Raw genomic sequence first — 19,632 nt, forward strand, 5'->3', positions numbered from 1 at the left:
AGGGATAAAAGAGAGAATATCATGGTATTGAGAGAAAAGGAGGATATCATGGAATGGAGGGATAAAGGAGAGGATATGAGGGAATGGAGGGGAAAAAAGAGAGGATATCAAGGTATTGAGGGTGAAAAGAGAGGATATTATGGAATGGAGGGAAAAAGAAAGGGTATCATGGTATGGAGGGATAAAAAACAGGATATCATGGTATGGAGGGAAAAAAAGAGAGGATCTCATGGACTGGAGGGAAAGAAGAGAGGATCTCATGCCCTGGAGGGGATGAGCCGTGGGTTGCAGCCCCACAACACTCACACCCTGGGGAAGAGGACAGGAGTAAATCCTGCCATAAATACCAGCACCCAAAAGCCAACGAAGGGGAGAGGATTTGCTGTAGTCCCAAGGAAATCCAGCCCAGGAAGGAGCTGAAACTCAAAAAAACCTAAAATTGCAGAGCATCCCTCAGTCCCACCTCGGCCAAGGACACACCCCCAGCCTCACCACAGGGAAAACTCGGGATTTCATGCCAGGAGCACGGCCCCGGACACCGGCAGGTCTCCAACAACTCCCACATGCTGCTCCAATGGATTACTGTTTTTCCAAGCTTGAGGACAGACAGCTGAGCTGCCCCAGGAGACCACAATTTCTAAATGTGACTTTCCACCACCCTCTCTGAGCTGTAGGAGGTTGTTGTACACCCCTGGCACACCGGGCTGCCCTAGATCCATGTATTTAGAGGGACTGGGGAGATGCTTGGCGGAAGTTTGACTCAACTCTAATGGAAACTGGACCTGTTTCCCAGCCCAGCAGGAGGTGCCTGTGGTTCATGGATGGCCCAGCTTGGCTGTTTACAGCAGGAATTGGATTCCTCCAGGAATGGAGTCAATTCGGGCTGGGAGAGCTGGGGGGGGGGTTCACCTGGAAAAGAGAAGGCTCCAGGGAGAGCTGGAGAGGGACTTTGGACGAGGGATGGAGGGACAGGACACAGGGAATAGCTTCCCACTGCCAGAGGGCAGGGATAGATGGAATATTGGGAAGGAATTCTTCCCTGTGAGGGTGGGGAGGCCCTGGCACAGGTTGCCCAGAGAAGCTGTGGCTGCCCCAGCCCTGGAAGTGTCCAAGGCCAGGTTGGAGCAACCTGGTCTGTGGAAGGTGTTCCTGCCTATGGCAGGGGGTGGATGAGATGGGCTTTAAGGTCCCTTCCAAGCCAAACCATTCCAGGATTCCAAGATCTCCAGAATAAAGCCCACCCTCCAATCCTGTTCCCCAGCTCCCAGCTCTGGATGTGCTGCAGGGGAATATTTCGTAGCTCTGAACTTGCCCCCCCAGGTGCCCCCGGGTGTGTTCTGCTGCTGCTGAGCTTCCCAAATCCAAACCTTCTCTTTCTTTCCTGCTTTTTCCAGGCAGCCCGCAGAGCTGCTCAGTGATCCCGGGAGCTGATTCCTGGGAACATCCCCTCCGGCATCAGCGGCTCAGGGAAGCTGGAATGGTGCAGGGAGTGCAGCACAGGTTGGGCATGTCCCTGCTCTCCACTCACCAGGCTGGAGGGGGGTGTTCATGCAGGCAGACAAAGCCTCTGCTGCAGCACTGCAGGATCTCACTCCGGCAGGGCTGGAAAGATCTGCCCGGCTCAGGACATCCCAGTGCTCCTTGCTGAGGTCCAGGCGGGTCTGAAAACAAAGCCAGAAGAGAGCAGGTACAAGCACAGCCAGGTTGTCATCCCACATGGAAAGCTGCTGGCTGGAAACAGCCAAGTGCTCCCCTCAGCTGCCTCAGGAGGTCCACGCTGCTCCATCCCCTCCCAACCCAAAATTCTGCACAGCAACAACTGCAGTGGTGGCCAAGGACACCCTGGCAAACCTCAGCCTGAACTTCCAAAGGGCTGGAACTTTCGGGATCACTACTGGCAGCAAGGTGGTGGGGAGGAGAAAGGAAAAGCTCATGGTGCTGCAGCTCGAGAAATGAGAAGGTCAGTGGCCCAGAGGTCACCGTAAGCTGTGGAACTGGGGTGCATTTATGGTGTGGTATGTTTGTAAATAACTTGCTTTCCCATATTCCAAGAGGTCCTTGGGAGTCTTTCTAGTGGCTGTGCCATCCCCTGGTACCGCAGGGGAAAGGTCCTCACCCCCCAGCAGGGGCTGGGCTGGGCTGGGCTGGGCTGGTGGCACAAAGGCCACAGCTGGTGGCACACACTGAATGGACACATCGCCTTCTAGAGTAGGGAAATAAGGGAAAGCGAGAGAAAGGGAATGGGGAAACTCCCAACAGTGGGAAGTGGGAAGAGAATCAATAGGGTCCCTGGACAAACAGGGTAGCAGGGAGTCCCTGGAATGCTTTCCCGTGGTAGATGTATAGTTTTTTTTCAGGAAGAAGTTCTTCACAGAGAGAGTGCTCAGCCACTGGAATGGGCTGCCCAGGGAGGTAGTGGAGCCACCATCCCTGGAGGAGTTTAAGGACAGACTGGATGTGGCATCAGTGCCATGGTCTGGGTGACAAGGTGGGGTTTGATCAAAGGTTGGACTCGATGATCTCAGAGGTCTTTTCCAACCTCATTGATCCTGTGATTCTGTTTGCCTCAGGACACTCCAAATCCCTTCTCCCCGTGGGGTTATCAGTGCTGGTGGGAGCAAGTTGGACCAGGGCTGGGTGCTGCAAGTTCTGCCTCTAATTGCTCATTATTTGCTGTGCTTGTGCATTCCCAGGTAATGATTACTGGCTGTTCAACTATCATTTGGCTTTGTCATTACTAATCCTGCCCAGGAAAAGGACTTTGAGAGACCCCTGTGGTGGTGAGGGGACTGCACATCCCCTGGAGTCCATCCCGGCCGTGTGTCCATCAAGACAACACAGTCCCTCATCTCTAGGCCAGAGAAGCTCCTTAATCTTTGCAGACAAATCCCAGTTTTCAGTGTTTGAGGTCACTGAAAGTTGTTTTCTAACAGATCCAATGGGAACTGTCTCCACAGATCCACGCACCGTGAGGAACAGGAGCTCATCCATCAATTTGCTCCTGTTGGAGACGATGCGGTGCAGCAGGGAGTTTTCCCGGTGGATGTGGTCCATCTGCTGCTTCACACTTCCCAGGAGCTCATCATAGACCTGCAGGGTCTCCTCCACCCTGGCCACCTCTGCCAGGGCCTCGTCAATGGAGCTCATCAGCTGTGTCACCTGCTGCTCCGAGGAGATGATGGCCCGGAGGTTGGCCTGGGGATGGAGAACAGAGGGATCCAGGGCTTAGAAGGGACTGATGGACTCAGCTCAGAGTCAAATCAGAGAATCTGGAACGGTTTGGGTTGGAAGGACCTTAAAGCCCAGCCCATCCCACCCCCTGCCGTGGGCAGGGTCACCTCCCACTAGCCCAGGTTGCTCCAAGCCCTGTCCAGCCTGGCCTTGGACACTTCCAGGGACGGGGCAGCCACAGCTTCTCTGGGCAACCTGTGCCAGGGCCTCCCCACCCTCACAGGGAAGGATTTCTTCTGTATATCCAGCCTAAATTCCCCCTTAGCCTCCACAAGTGATGAAGTCCTCGGAGGACCTGAGTGTCCATCCCACGATATTTCATAGAATCATGGAATGGTTTGGGTGGGAAGGAACCTTAAAGCCCATCCAGTCCCACCCCCTGCCATGGGCAGGGACACCTCCCACTAGCCCAGATTGCTCCAACCTGGCCTTGGACACTTCCAGGGCTGGGGCAGCCACAGCTTCTCTGGGCAACCTGTGCCAGGGCCTCCTTGTAGGAAAACACCCCAGGTGTGAGGGGGTGTCTCCAACACATCTCTGCCCCCCATGGCCCTGCCAAGGGCCTGTCTCAGCCCATTTAGCACAGCTCAGGGCACTGCCAGGCTGTCTCCCAGCCGAGCTGCTCTGGCAGGGCAATTAATAACAATTAAATCATGCATGAGACATGACCTGGAGGCACAATTTGCCTAAGGAGGCAAATTGCTCAGGAGCTTGTTTGGACGGGTGGTGGAGATCCCCGGGCGTGTTAATTGCTGCTGACAAGCTCTGCAAAAGATCCGACACTTCCAAACCCTAATTGTATCCTTGGCAGGGCCCGTGTCCCAGGAAAGAAAACAATCCATAGGCACGGGCCTGGCAGGCCTGAGCTTTCCAGGTTGCTGCTTTTCTCTCCGTTAATAAAGCTGTTAAAGAGGTTTGTCTGCTCTGATAATTCAATTTTCTGATGTCTTTTTCATTAAATGAAAAAGAACATCAGAAGCAGCTGCACCCCCCCAGCCTGCCCTGTGCTCAGCTCGCTGAGGGGAGGGAGAGAAGTGAAGGAGAGCAAAGAGAAGCCTCATGACAACCCAAGTTGGGTTGTTGTGGCTTGGACAGACCCTGTGCTCTGGGTTAGGGATGTGTCTGGAAGCACAGTCCATGTTGGGCATCTCCAATCCTTGTGTTAAGGACTTTTTCCAAGCTCCACCTGCACTGCTGTCAGGATGGAGATGAGCTGGAAGCTCCAGCTCTAGAAAAAGGCTTTAGGTTGGAAGGGACCTAAAAGCCCATCCAGTTCCACCCCCTGCCATGGGCAGGGACACCTTCCACCAGCCCAGGTTGCTCCAAGCCCTGTCCAGCCTCACCTTGGACACTTCCAGGGCTGGGGCAGCCACAGTTTCTCTGCCCAACCTGTGCCAGGGCCTCCCCACCCTCACAGGGAAGGATTTCTTCTGTATATCCAGCCTAAATTCCCCCTCTCTCAATCTCCACAAGTGACGAAGTCCCCTGAGGACCTGAGTGTCCATCCCACGATATTTCATAGAATAATGGAATGGTTTGGGTTGGAAGGAACCTTAAAGCCCATCCAGTCCCACCCCCTGCCATAGGCAGGGACACCTTCCACCAGCCCAGGTTGTTCCAAGCCCTGTCCAACCTGGCCTTGGACACTTCCAGGGATGGGGCAGCCACAGCTTCTCTGCCCAACCTGTGCCAGGGCCTCCCCACCCTCACAGCCAACAATTCCTTCCCAACATCCCATCTCACTCTCCGTCAGTTTAAAGCCGTTCCCCCTTGTCCGCTCCCTCCATCCCTTGTCCCCAGTCCCTCTCCAGCTCTCCTGGAGCTCCTTTAGGCACTGGAAGGGGCTCTCAGCTCTCCCTGGAGCCTTCCCTTCTCCAGGGGAACACCCCCAGCTCTCCCAGCCTGTCCAACGCACAGACCTCAGCTCCAAAAGCACCAAGGATGCTCCGCAAACGTTCCCAACCAGCCTCCCCAGCCCGGCCCCACTCCTGGACTGCTGCTTTCCAGCAATCCCCAGGGCCCCCAGCTCTGCCCAGAACTTCAGATTGTATTAAATGTTCTTAACTCAGAGCCATAAACCTCCCCCAGGTCTGTCCCTGCCCTGCCTTCACATGGTCCTATTAGGGCTTCACGGCCCCACGGGGGGTTGCCCCGAGCGAAGCATCGCTGGTGTCACCGACAGGGCAGTGCTGGTGGAAGGAGCTCTCCAGAGGATCCCTGCTCCTGGAAAAGTAATATACTCCAGCTGCAGAGCTGCTGGGAGCTGCCTGTGGTTCCCCAGGTGCTGGGATCCTGGAATTACACAGGAATAGCAATGTACAAATCAGTGCCATCCTTCCCCCTGGAGCAGAGAAGAACTCTCTGGCTGTCGCTGCGGTGAGTTTTGAGAGCCCCAGATGAGGTGGGTGATTAATATGGAGAGAGGAGGCCAAGGTGTCATCACTGGGATGTGGGGAAAAGCATTTAAATAGATGCATGTGCCAGTCCAACTTGCTGGTATTAATAACACTTAATATTGCAGATTAAGCCTCAGAAATAGAAACGTCTCATTGATTAATTTCTGTTAGAGATAAATCACATTTTTTTCATTAGGAGGCATTAAAATAATGTATTCAACAGCTGCTTTCATCTCAAATAACTTAATAGAGATGTATTGGTTGCTCTCACAGGGTATTTTACTGGGAAACAGTCACAAAGTGCCTGTAGGACTTGCCAGGAGCTGGCAGGAACAGACCTCAGGAGTTTGGTCTTCCAGATTAACTGCTAAATTTCCAACTGTAGTTAGTCATATATTGGGAATACAGCAAACACTGGAGCTCAAGGAGTTTGGAGTTAGGGCTTGTGGTTTCCAGTGTGCTTTAGGATATTTCCTTTGGCTTGGTTTTTTTTTTTTTCTTTTTTCTCTTTGGTTCCCTCCCCATAAAATCCCAGCACCAGGTATTTTAGCATAAGATAAATGCTTGAAGCATTTATCTCTTTTTTTTTTTTTTTGGCTCCAGCACTCAAAAGTTAAGTTGTTTTCCTCTGCGGAAATGCAGTAAAACTCACATGGAGTCAATAAAGCCCACTAGTCACACAATTCCAGAATGGTTTGGGTTGGAAGGGCCTCAAAGATCATCCCTTTCCACCCACTGCCATGGGCAGGGACACCTTCCACTAGCCCAGGTTGCTCCAACCTGGCCTTGGACACTTCCAGGGATGGGGCAGCCACAGCTTCTCTGGGCAGCCTGTGCCAGGGCCTCCCCACCCTCACAGGGAAGAATTCCTTCCCAATATCCCATCTAACCCTGCCCTCTGGCAGTGGGAAGCCATTCCCCCTTGTCCTGTCCCTGCAGACCCTCGTCCAAAGTCTCTCTCCAGCTCTCTTGGACCCCTTTAGTCTTTTGCTTTTTAAATCTCCTTCCAGCTCTATTTCATTTTCTCCCATTCTCCCCAAATGCTCCTTTTCCTTCTGCAGGGCTCATTTTTGGCCCTTCCCTTCCCAGTCTCACCCACGTCCCTCAGCCAGCCCCAGAGCCCCCCACACCCCTGTGTCCCACAGTTAGACCCTTAGCCAACACTGCTTCCAGAAATTCCTGCCTGATCAAGTTTTCCCGGCAAAGGAAGGAGCTGCTGCTCCCCAGCTGTTCGGTCTCTACGTGCCCAGCACCTCCTTTCCACATGGGTGCCCCCCTTGGCCCCTCTACCTCATCCAGCACGTGGAGCTCCCTGCTCAGCTGCTCTGCAAAGGCCACGGAGTTGCTCACGAGGGGCTCGTGCTCCTCCAGCACCTTCAGCACATCGGCGGCTTCCTTTGGAGTCATCTCCTGGTAGCAGCTGAGCCCCTCCCGGCTCTCAGCCTCCTCGGGGTCCTTCCTGTCTTCTTGGGGTCTTGGCATGCCTGTGTGGGCAGGAGGAGATGTGGAGATGGCCAGAGCCTTGGAGTGACAATAAACCTGTTGTTTTATCACCCCTGCTAAAATGAGGTCCTGCTGGCTCCAAGTGACAGGAGCTCACTGGGCTCAGCCTCTGCCCACTCAGAACAAGGTCAAAGCAAAGGAAGGTGGGTGTGGGATAAAGGCTCAGCTTCGTGAGAGGGACAAAACACACATCTGGAATTTAACTGGAGCTCTGGTTGGGTTTTCAATTGCTCACCTCTCTGGGATTGGGTGCTGGGACATTTTGATACGTCCTACAAAGCTGAGACGAGTTTCAGAGGTGAAGAGACTTAGATTTGAATTAGATACAAGGAAGAAGGTTTTCACCACGAGGGTGGGGAGGCCCTGGCACAGGTTTCCAGGAGAACCTGTGGCTGCCCCATCCCTGGAAGTGTCCAAGGCCAGGTTGGAGGAACCTGGGATAGTGGAAGGGGGTTGGAACTCCATGGTCCTTAAGGTCCCTTCCAACCCCAGCCCTTCCGTGATTCTAGGAAATACACTGATAATCATGTGTTGTGAAGTAAAATCTATTTCTATATCCACACACATCTTTATTTCTTGGTGGGGGGATGTCACCAGCCAGGCAGTCACCCCTGCCCTGGCATCACCAACACTTTACTCCCCTCCCCAGCCCAGGGTGCAGAGAGGAGCTCTGAAAATAAGATAAACTGTCTATTTTTCTTCCCAGCCTGGCACTGTGTCACCGTGGCCACTGGAAAAGTCAGGTGCCTGCGCCTCCAGATGCTCCAAACACGGATCCTCCTCACTGATTCCCTCTCCCTGGCACCCCCCTCCCCCTCTCCCACCATCCACACCCACTGTTTGAAGTGTCTTCACCTCTGGGTGATGATGCCAAAAGCCCCTGTGAATGTGCCCAGGGAATGATTTACCTTCCAGTGCACATGAGGGGACGTTCACAAAGGTGACACCTCTGCCCAGGAACCGGTGGCTCAGCTTCCACAGGCACCTGAGAAAGGTCTTCTTCTCCTCAAAGCTGCTGGTGGTCCACTTGTACACCTTGTCAAACTGCAGGTCAAAGTCCAGGCTGGCCTAGATGGTTAATTACCACCAGCAATTAGCCACCACTGGCCACACCAGGGACACCCAGCACAGGTTTGCAGCACGTTTGAGAAGTGTGTTCACAGCACTTGGCAAATTCTCATGATCAGAGCACTGAGAAGGAAGGATGAACAGCAGTTCTGGCCACGGGAGGGGACACTGGGACACCCAGAGTGGCTCAGCCCCAGCAGTCAGCCAGTCCTGACCCATCACACTCATTTATTTCCAGATGAGATAAAGCCCTTCACCTTCCACTGCGGTTTTGGGGGATGGATGATGAGTTTTGACAGTGGCCAGTGGCAGATGTTTGGGATAAAAAGCATTCAAAGGGCAAGCCCAGAGTTATGGTGCCGTAAGGATTCCCTCGCAGCCTCCAGCAGCCCGTGATCCAGCAGCTCACTGAGCTGGAGGTTGGATCCACAGTCCTGTGTTTAACAGCCCTTGAAGGACCTGCTGTCCCTGGTTTCCTCTGGTGGTTTTTGGAACTTATTCAGAGCGTTGGCACCTCCAGCATCCCGTGGCAATGAGCTCTGTGGTGCAATGATGTGCTGAGTGAGACAGTGTGAGCAGCTGGAGTCGGAAATTTGGGCTGAGTCCAGCACCCACCCAGCCCCCACTGCAGACATTCCCTCTGCAATCCTCAAAATCTCAAACCTCTCTTCACTCAGAGGTTGGGAACACTCAGAGGAAGCCCAGGAACAGCTTTCCACAGGCTCAAATCCCTGTGGCAGCAGCGTGGTGTCACTCGTGCTTCCCCTGGCATCACCCTGCAGCCCCATCTCCTGGCAGGGAAGGTCACCTGAGATAATGGGAGCAGGGACTGGGGGAAAAAAAGCACCCATGGCATTTCCCAAGTTGTTTTCATCCCTATAAAAAGCTCACCTCATCCCACCCCCTGCCATGGGCAGGGACTCTTTCCACTGTCCCAGGTTGCTCCAACCTGGCCTTGGACATTTCCAGGGATGGGGCAGCCACAGATTTTCTGGGCAACCTGTGCCAGGGCCTCCCCACCCTCACAGGGAAGTGAAGTCTGAGAACAACACGTTCCTTCGCTGTTGTTTTTTTCTACCAGTTTCTCTTCTACTTTTTAATCTCCTTCCAGCTCTATTTCATTTTTCTCCCGTTTTTCTTTCTCCCCGGATGCTGCTTTTCCTTCCGCAGGGCTTATTTTTGGCCCAGCTGAAATCTCAAAACCCCTCTTCACTCTGAGGCTGGGAACACCCAGAGGAAGCCCAGGACCAGGTTTCCACCAGCCCAGCCCTGAAATCCCCGTGGCAGCAGTGTGGTGTCCCTCGTGCTTCACCTGCCATCACCCTGCAGGGAAGGTCACCTGAGAGAACAGGAGCGTGGACTGGGAGGGAAAAGCATTTCCCAAGTTGTTTTCATCCCTAGAAATGTCAATATGTTTACATCTACCCATGCCCAAAGGATGTTGTCTCATGGAGGGGGAACTCCAGCCACAGGAGACTTGGTTTTTTCCGCTAGATAAGTGGAAAGAATAATGGGGTTTGCTGAATTCAGAATATCCCACGGCAGGAAAGTCCTCCCTGCACCATCCCATGAGCTCTGCAGCACAGCCTGATCCTTCTGGAGAACTCAGAAGCCTTAAACTTACAATTATTGGCACTGAGCATCATCACAGGCAGGGAGTGTCTGAGTCCTACAACACATTATGGGTCGTTTCCAAGACACCTTGAATTAATCCATCAAACCCCCACGTTGCTTCACAGGGCTGGAGCAGAGCAAGGGTGTCTGGGGGAGGAACTGACAGTCCACAGGGTTATAACAGTGCCTTGTGAGGAGCTATTAAAGCAGAGAGGCATTAATGAATCCCCTCATCAATATTCAGACTGGTTTGGGCAGGGGAGCTGTAGCTTTAGGCATGGCTGCACTTGCAGTGTCAGTGTTGGCTGGTGTCAGGGAAACTCTTCTTTTGATTTCAGCTGGTGAGTGGATCCTATTTTAGGAATGAGAGGGAACAATTCTGGCTTTCCACATTCAAGAAAGAGAAGTTCAGCCTGGAAGAGGCTCCAGGGAAGAGAGAAGTCAGGGAGTCATAGATTGATAGGATCATTTGGGTTGGAAAGAGACCTTAAAGAGCATCTAAAAGGACTTTAAAGCACATCCCATTCCACCCTGTGAACAGGGACACCTTCCACTCTCCCATGTTGCTCAGAGCTCCTTTCAACCTGGCCTTGGACACTCCCAGGGATCCAGGAGCAGCCACAGCTTCTCTGGGCAACCTGTGCCAGGGCCTCCCCAGCCTCCCAGGGAAGAATTCCTTCCCACTATCCCATCTAAACCTGCCCTCTGTCACTTTAAAACCAATCCCCCTTGTGCTGTCACCAGTCACCAGTGAAGGGGACTGGGAGATCAGCCCTCAGCCTGCCAGAGGGAAGGTTAAAAGGGGAGGTGACTGCAATCCAAAAATACATCTGCAAGGGCAAAGAGCTCTGTAATCTGAAGGACAGACACGGCACAACCAGGAGGATGTGTCAGGAATGCAGGATGAGAGGTATCCGGAGGTTTTTGCCACCAGGAGAACCAAGTTCTCTATTTGCCTCCCAGCAGGAGAGGGTTCAAAAATCCTTTCAGCTAGAGTTAACCTCACGGGGATGGCAAATGGAAGGGAAAAAGGCTGAAAATCCTGGAAGTGTCTGAATTCTAATCTGAATTCCTCAGGAGCCAAAGCAGTTGGGAGCTCAGGCTGGTGAGAGCACCTATCTCCTCGTGTACAGGAGAGTGTGAGACAAGGAGATACCAGCTCTGGAGATACCAAGGAGAGCTGTCAGGGAGATACCAGTTCTGCCCACAGGATCAAGATGCCCTGCAAAGCTGCATTGGGTTTGATTTTCCTTCCAGACACGCTGTGCAGATGTACTTTATTTGTCCTGGCTGTAGAACTAGAAAGCTGCTCCTTTCCTCATTTATTTCTGTGCTTGTGAAACTCCAGGCGTGTTGCCAAAGCCCCTGGAACATTCCCATTAATAAAAAAACTAATTATAATGACTTTTAACGACCCTCTGCCAGCCCCAGCAGCAGAAAGGGAATATCTTGTCCGTGCTGTCTTGCCCTAAAACCTTAATGTCACCCTGAAGGCACAGATGCCAGCCCTCCATAATCCTTCTTTTCAGCAAATGCCTCCATCTAATCTGTAAATACCCCTTGCAAATGTCTCTCAAGAAGCTTTGTCAACATGGACCAACAGATGGGCCTGGCTGTGTCCTGCCAGTGCACCTCACCAGGGTGGGGAGGCCCTGGCACAGGTTGCCCAGGGAAGCTGTGGCTGCCCCAGCCCTGGAAGTGTCCAAGGCCAGGTTGGACGGGGCTTGGAGCCACCTGGAATAGCAGGAGGTGTCCCTGCCCATGGTGGGGGGTGGGACTGGATGAGTTTTAAGGTCCTTCCAACCCAAACCATGACAAGACAAGAGGAGAGCTTTGCAGCCCATCTCTCCAGTCTCTGAGGGCTGCTGCAAAGAGCTCCAGGAGGTCCCGTGCCTGGGGAATAAGCCTGTCCACTGGATTTGATGGAAGCTGTGTCCATGCAGCAACGTGGAATCACGGAATCGTTAAGGCTGGAGAAGAACTCTAGGACCATCAAGTCCAACCTTTGATGGAACAACACCAAGCCGTGGTCAAGTGTTTGACCAAATCAAGTATTTGGCCAGCCTGACATTCCCTAACTTAGAGCTGGATGACTCAGGAGGGACAGAAATCCCTCCAGCCTCAGCATGTCCCTGGAAGGGCTTAGGGAAACGACAGCCCAAAAGCACTGATGCAGGATGGAGGAACCATCCAGGGAGGGACCTCAGCTCCCCATGCTCCAGGAAACAGCTCCGAGGGAGGGCAGAGGGCTTGGAATTGTTTGAAATGGTGGGTTTTTCCTCAAAATTTGAGTCAGCCAGGCTGGGGCAGCACTGTGTGGGAAAGCTCCCACACCCCACTGCTCCTCCTGGGCTGAGCACCAGAGGACCCGAATTTCCCAACAGATCCTGACCTGGATTCCCTGGTGGATTCTGGCCTGGATTCCCTGATGGATCCTCACATTTCTTTGCCACAGAAGGAAAGCCAGTCCTACCTGCTGGAGGCTCTTGCCATCCACCAGCCTGAGCTCTGCCAGAGGCCACCAGCGCCTTGTCCGGAGCGGCTCCGCCCTGACCTGCACCAGGCACGGCTGCACCGGCCTCCAGGTGTCCACTGGGGAGGAGAACAGGGAAAAACCAACCCAAAACATCACTCTCAGCCCAGGACAGCAGTTCAAGGGGGGGGGGATACAGGCACAGACAGACCCACAGACACTGATTTGCCCTTGTGGTCAAATGGAGAGAGGCTACGGTGGCTTTTCATTGAGTATTTACAGAGGGGAAGTGCTCTCTGGGGTCTAATCCGGAGCATTTGGAAGTCTATGGAGGGATTCCCAACCATTCCCAAGAGTTTTAAACCAGGCCATTGGAATGGCACAAGTCAGATTTCAGCAGGATCCAAATGCAACAGGACCAGGGTGCCCAAGTGCAATAAGGTTTATGGTAGTTTTGTACCATATTTCTGGCCCTACAACGGGGTCCAAAAGCACTGAGCTGTTTGACTGACATCCACACTAATATATCCCACCCAAAATCAATTCCTGTGACAATCAGCTGTCAGACACCTCTTGGTTCAGCTGGGAAGTGCTCACGGAATTATCTTCTGGCCATTAACATTTTGATTTTCCATCTGAGTTTGATATCTCCAGAAATCTGAGCCAGCCAGTTCCAGGGGCAACTCGTTTGTTTAAGATGCCACATGCTGGGGATATTCCTCCTGCCCTCCACTGGCTACAGAGGGAGCTGAAGGACTTCATTTGGGTCAAACACTCTGGTTAAGATTTTGGGAAATCGATGTTGCAGGTGACTACACTGTCTAGAAACTCATCGGCAGGAAAGTCTCTCCCCTGCAAATTTGTAAAAAAAAAGAAATCTACACTAACAACTTCTCAGGAGTGATGGAGCAACTAGAAAAGCAGAGACCGAAGGAGATGGCAAATATCCCGAAGGATTTGCTCCTTTGGCTCCTGATCAAACAACTCTGTCCTCCTGGAATGTTAAAGCTCTCACCAAACCCACGGACAGAGCGAGGCTGCAGCGCTGGGTCGGGTTAGAACGGCTTGTTGCTGACCTCTAATGACAGAATTGATGCAAATGACCTAAAAAAACCCTCTTACATTCCTGGAGGGAGCAAATCGTGCTCTTCCCAGCCACCTCCAGCTCATCAGTGTGCTTCTGTTGCCAGTTCTTGACTGACACACTGACATGACACGGCTCCTTCTCGGGATGTAGGTTTCCTTCGTTTAATCTTAAAACACAGCATTCCCAACAGGGATTCTACCTCTTCTCCCAGGGCAGGAAAACAGCCATCAGAGACCAAACTATGACAGAAAGAAACCTTCCTGGGTTTCTGTCTCCCACCCCCTTCCCCTCGGGGTTCTCACCCACAACACAGAGGATGGACATCTTCTTCTTCTTCCCTGTTTTCCAGACCCGGATGGTTTCCAGCAGCCTCTTCTTCTGAGGGTTGAACAGGTCCTTTTCCAGCAAGCTCCAAAGAGAAGCCATGGTGGGACCAGAGCACCAGGGCAGCGTGGCTGAGGGTGCTGCTGCTCGTGGTGACCTCCTGCAAACACGACCAGGCTGGGGAGGGCATCCAGAGGAGCTGTGCTGCCCCAGCTTTGGCCAAGGGCCTGGAGGGACAGGAATGGCTTCAAACTACCAGAGCTGGATGAGATTTTGGGAAGGAATTCCTCCCTGGGAGGGTGGGGAGGCCCTGGCACAGGTTGCCCAGAGAAGCTGTGGCTGCCCATCCCTGGAAGTGTCCAAGGCCAGGTTGGATGGGGCTTGGAGCAACCTGGGACAGTGGAAGGTGTCCCTGCCCATGGCAGGGGGTGGGACTGGATGGGCTTTAAGGTCCTTCCAACCCAAACCATCCTGGGATTCTGTGACTCTTAGGCCTGTCTAGGAAGTTGGGTTGGAAGGTACCTTAAAGATCATCTACTTCCAGCACCACTGCCCTGTCCTGGAGAGGTGTCACCCCTGTAAGTCAGACCCAGCACTAGCAGGGTTCTTGGCAGTCCACATCCTGTAGGTCCTGGAGAAACATCTAGAAACAACCAGCAGTTACTTCCCAGCCTCTGAGCCAGGTGGGGAGGGAAAGTAGCAAAGTGGCTACAAATAAAAGGTGAGAATTAGGGATAAATAAAAATACGGGGCTGTAGGAAAATAACAACATTCAGAACAGGCCCTTGGAATGTTTTGGAAGAGAAATTTGCTCCTATTGAATTTTACTGAAACCAATGAACCCTCCCCAGCTCCCTCCCACAGTGATGGGGTTTGAGCTCAGCCACACAGTTAACGAGCTTGAAATCACATCTACAATTACTAAAAGAATTCTGCCATGCCTGTGACCCAAAAAAAAAAGGAAATTTACTGCTGAAACTTTTCTGTCACCACAACATCCCTTTGACTGAAGTCCCTCACCAGGTTATCTTGGTTTCTCCATCCCTGTCAGCTTTTCATCCTCTCTAATGGCATTCCCATCCAGAGGCAGGTGGGATGGCAGCCCCACACCCCATTTTTGAATCCATTAATTCATTTGTAACAGCACTTGAGCAACAAACAGCTCCAGGGAAATGATTGAAAGCCGGAGTAATAGAGGGCTCAGTGCCGCTGGAGAAGTTAATGCAGAGAGCACAACACTCACCGGGGCTGTAATTGAAAAGCTGCTCTGCAGCAGAGCTGCCTCACTCCCCATTTCCTCCAGACAACCTGCACGACTTCAGAATGTCAGTGAAACCTTCCTGAAGTTCTCCCAGAGGTGCCCATCACCCACCCAAGAGCTGACAGCGAGGAAGACAAGGAAGAGCCAGCGAAGGCTTTACCGGCCCAGGAGAAACGGAGGGACTTCAGTGCGAGGAGCCTCGGGCCAGGAAATGGTTTGCTGTGAAATGAAAGCTTCGAGAGACAAACAGGAAGCCTGGAGAACCTGAGTGGGGCTGCGAGGTCAGGGCAGGAAATCCCCGGTGCAGTGGCAAGGACCGGGTGCAACATGGGCAAGATGAGCCTCGGGGCTGGAGAGAGGGGTAAAAGCAAAGCAAGATGAAATCACCCCCAAATTTCCTCTTTGTTTGGTCAAAAAGAGTCAAAATCATGGTAAAATCACCCCCCATTTCCTCTTCGTTTCATTAAAAAGAGTCAAAATCAAGGTAAAATCACCCCCATTTCCTCTTTGCTTGCTAAGAAAGAGTCAAAATCAAGGTAAAATCACCCCCCATTTCCTCCTTGTTTGCTTAAAAAGAGTTAATATCAGGGTAAAATCACCCCCATTTCCTCTTTGTTTGGTTAAAAAGAGTCAAAATCACTGTAAAATCACCCCCATTTCTTCTTTGTTTCATTAAGGAGAGTCAAAATCACCCTCCATTTCCTCCTTGTTTGGTTAAAGAGAGCCAAAATCCTCACCCTCCATTTCCTGTTTGTTTCATTAAAAAGAGTCAAAATCAAGGTAAAATCACCCTCTAATTCCTCTGTGATTTATTGAAAAAAGTCAAAATCAAGGTAATATCACCCCCCATTTCCTCCTTGTTTGGTTAAAAAGAGCTGAAGCCTCTCAAGAGCTCGTGTCTCCCCAGCCCTCCTCCTTCAGCAAAGGGTCCCAGGACCCTGCCAGGGTGGGGTTGGTGATGCCCACGGGCTGTTCCACACCAGCCCAGGCAAAGCTGTTCTGATGCCCCTGCCGTGGTTGGTGCCCTGGAAAAACAACTCATCTCATTTGTGGGCCTCAAGGACATCACGGGCACTCCAGAGGGTGAATCAGAGAATCATGGAATGGCCTGGGTGGGAAAAGACCTTGCAACTCATCTTGTTTCATGGGCAGGGACACCTTCTGCTAGTCCAGGTCGCTCCAACCTGGCCTTGGACACTTCCAGGGATGGGGCAGCCACAGCTTCTCTGGGCAACCTGTGCCAGGGCCTCCCCACCCTCCCAGCCAAGAATTCCTTCCCAATATCCCATCCCACCCTGCTGTTTGAAGCCATTCCCCTTGTCCTGTCACTCCATCCCTTGTCCAAAGATGGGACAAGCATCATGGAAGAGACAAAAATCCCACCCCAGCACGCAGCAGGACTGCATCAGCAGTGGACATGCTGTCCCAGGGCTTCCATTCTTATTCAATTTTATATTATTTCCATAAATTCAGCCTTCTTTACCTCTCCTGTCTGGTGGAGAGGACTTTCCTCTCCCCCCACTGGCATTCCAGGGAGCACAGGGGAATATCCTTGCATGGAAAGGAACTCACCCGGACACCAGCCTGCTACACAAGTCTCAACTCCACTGGGAGCAGGGAAGGGTCTTTAAGCCCATCCTGCTTGGCTAAAAGAAGAATTCTGGCATCAAGCAGGAAAGAAGGAGTTACTCCAGGATTTCTGGCAGCCCCAGGAGCTCAGGGAAGCTGCTCAGCAGCTATGCAGTCTCAGCACCAGCACCCAGACACATCATTCCCTTGGATTATTTCCCTTGGGCCTCATGGCTGGGGGAGGCACGGAGAAATCAAAGCTTTTATTTCAAGCAGAGGGTACATCCAGCCTTTGGGAGAGCTGGGGAAGGAAAAACAACCCCCCAAAACCCCCAAGCAAACCTCGCAAAAGCCTTTCCCTGCCCTCGTCTGCATCAGGATGCAGCAGCTGTAAGAGGGATGCAAATGAGCAATTAATCTCTATTGCTGCAAACTCATAATCCTAAGGAATCGATACAGGGGTGTTTTAAAAAAATCCAGGGGGTGTTTTGAGCAGCTTTCATGCAAAGAGAAACGAGGAAATTGCAGGTGGAAATGAGCTCTGAAAGAGAAGGGAAATACAAGTGTGCCCTGCATTAATTTTCCCACCCAGCTCCAAGTGCAGGAATAACTGGATTATTTCAGTGTTCAGGCTGGAGAAATCAAAGCCAGGCACAGTGTGGGGTGTCTGATGGCCGTTCCCTGGCCAAGATTAACAACCTACAGGGGTTTCCTTTCCTCTTCCTCCCCAGCCAGGGAACACAAAGCTGGTTTTGCTGCAGGGCACCACGGAGGATTGAAGCTCTTCGGTTTTCTGCTGCAGGGACTTGTTGTCATGGAATCTCATTCTTGGTTCTTAAACACTTTGCATTCCCACAATATCCTACTATTTTGATGTTTAATGGCTGGATCCTGCCATTGCCCCTAAAAAAGAGGTGGCAACCAGGACTTCTTAGGAGGGACCTGCTCTGGATCATTAGATGGCCGGATATGCAGGGACAGCACTGCTCCAAACACGAACAGGGGGTCCCAATCCCATCTTCCCCCTTCCCAGGGAAAGAGGGGGAAGCACAGAGTGCTACAACACCACCTTTGATGTGATGATGATGGATGAGAGCTGATGTCAAGGAAAGATGAGAGCTGAACAAAATATTGACTTGATGACTCCTCCCGTCTTTCCTTTCCTCCCCCCAGGACCAAACCATCATCATTCCAAGAGCTTCACATCCCTAATTTCTTCAACAAGCCCTTTGCAGCTGCAACACCAGCAGTGTCTGATGCTGCTCCTGCATCCCATCACTGCTCCAGAGCTTTGTCCATGTGCCCCAGGCCACATCTGGCTGAGGCTCCAGGAGTGAATCCCAACACCAGGAGCAGAGATAGCCCCAAAATCCTCTGGCAAAGCACAGACATGGGGCAGGAGGAATTAAAATTACAGAGGCAGCTGCAGAGCTGGACTTTCTGAGCTTTGCAGAACTAAAAGTCAGTAGCTGTCCTGCTTCTCTAGCTGTCCTTCTCTCTGAAAGAGGGGAAATTTAGGTGGGATACTGGGAAGGAATTCTTGGGCCCAGGTTGCCCAGAGAAGCTGTGGCTACCTCTGGATCCCTGGAAGTGTCCAAGGCCAGGTTGGAGCAACCTGGGATAGTGGAAGGCTGGGTTGGAAGCAGATGAGCTTTAAGGTCTCTTCAAACCCAAACCATTCCATGATTCTCTACAGATTTGGAAGAGAGAGGGAGCAAACTAAACACATGAGGACAGGAGGACGTGCTGCAGCATCCCTGGCTCCCATCCCTGTGCCAGGAGGGACCTTCCCTGCCGCACAGGAGGGTGACTTTGGATCCCAGAACATCCCAGACCTCCCAAGTGATTTTGAACAAGATTTTTCATCGCTTCCTTGTGCCGTGAAGCTGCTGGGGATGGTCATGTGTGTGGGCACTTCTAAGTTGTGTGGACAAGCCCTGGCACATGGTGAGTCCATGGTCTGAAACGAGCTCTTTGTCACCTCCCTGCCGGCCTTTGTCCTGCCCTGATGGCCTGTGGTGACTTTGGTGACTCCCTGGCACAGCCAGGCCTGGGTGGCCACCCATCTCCTGAGCCAGACAAGGCTATTTTGATGTAAACCAGAGTGATTAATAAATCATAAAGCCTCCCTTTTACTCCCCCACTCTCACCTCCTGTGCTCTCCTCTCACATTTTTGCTGGGCTGCTGGTTTTCTTGCATGCCCCAGATAACTCACTGAGCTTCATCTTCACTGCTCCTTCCACTCTCCTGCTCTTCTTTCATTTTTCATGAAAACTCTCTTGCTCTGCTTCATCTCACTGGGAAATCAAGGGGGCTGTTTGTCTTTAGCTCTCTGGTTGCTTTCCTGAACACCAAGACAAATCCAGGCACTGGATCAACAAAAAGCTGATTTATTGCCCCCTTCCCTCCCCATTCACAGCTGGGCAGGGCTGGCACTGACCTGAGTTTGGGGTTGAAGATGCTCCCTCTCCATTTTCTGGGGAGAAGCTGGGAAAACAAGTAGGAAGATGAGAAATGAGCCCTTCCAGGCTCTTCTGGGTGAAACCACACTGCAGAAAACTCTGAGCCAGCAAGGGGTGGAAATAGATGACACTTAAGGTCCCTTCCCAACCCCAAACCATTTCATAATTCTATGAGATAAAATGTGACTCCAAGAGCTCAAACTGGGGTCAGTGCCAGGGCCCCCATTAACTTCCTCAGACATTCTCAGATTTACAAACTCTGCAACTTCTCTGCTGATCTCTCCAGACTCTGGATTGGGAGCAGGGCTGTAAGGAAGCCCAAACTCGTGGTGGATTCCTGGCAGTCCTTGCTGTGGAGTCACAGCCTGCAGCCAGCTAGAAATAGGAAATCAGGTCATGAACCAGCTTCCCCCTCAGTCCAACAACACAGAGATGAATGGGGCATGACCCTGTCTTGCTCTTATTCCATCCCTGCTCCCCGAGATCCTCCCAGTGGGATAACGGGTGTCCAGACCCAGCAAAGCAAATCTTTGCCCTCTCATCTTTCCCACATTTAGGGTTAAAAGCAAAAACGCACCAAAGCAGCATTTTTATCTGGGTTCAGAGCAGTTGTATATGTCAGGGAAGGATATAGCAGCATAAT

At 52.1% G+C, this 19,632-nt stretch overlaps 1 protein-coding gene across 1 annotated transcript in view; it reads right to left on the minus strand.

Annotated features, from left to right (window-relative positions):
• Nucleotides 1-15,150, minus strand: part of LOC113973709 (exocyst complex component 1-like) — a 26,930-nt gene extending 11,780 nt beyond the window's left edge. The window contains exons 1-7 of the mRNA XM_027696159.1: nt 15,069-15,150; nt 13,675-13,856; nt 12,286-12,404; nt 8,039-8,198; nt 6,918-7,111; nt 2,968-3,195; nt 1,529-1,661 (exon numbers count right to left, since the gene is read on the minus strand). Coding sequence (XP_027551960.1) covers nt 1,529-1,661; nt 2,968-3,195; nt 6,918-7,111; nt 8,039-8,198; nt 12,286-12,404; nt 13,675-13,798 — 958 coding nt within the window. The 5' untranslated portion in view covers nt 13,799-13,856; nt 15,069-15,150. The remainder of the gene's footprint in view (nt 1-1,528; nt 1,662-2,967; nt 3,196-6,917; nt 7,112-8,038; nt 8,199-12,285; nt 12,405-13,674; nt 13,857-15,068) is intronic.
• Between the last annotated feature and the right edge of the window lie 4,482 nt (nt 15,151-19,632).

The sequence above is a fragment of the Neopelma chrysocephalum genome, unplaced genomic scaffold (assembly GCF_003984885.1).
Source record: "Neopelma chrysocephalum unplaced genomic scaffold, ASM398488v2 Primary Assembly neopelma1_105, whole genome shotgun sequence".
Taxonomy (NCBI): domain Eukaryota; kingdom Metazoa; phylum Chordata; class Aves; order Passeriformes; family Pipridae; genus Neopelma; species Neopelma chrysocephalum.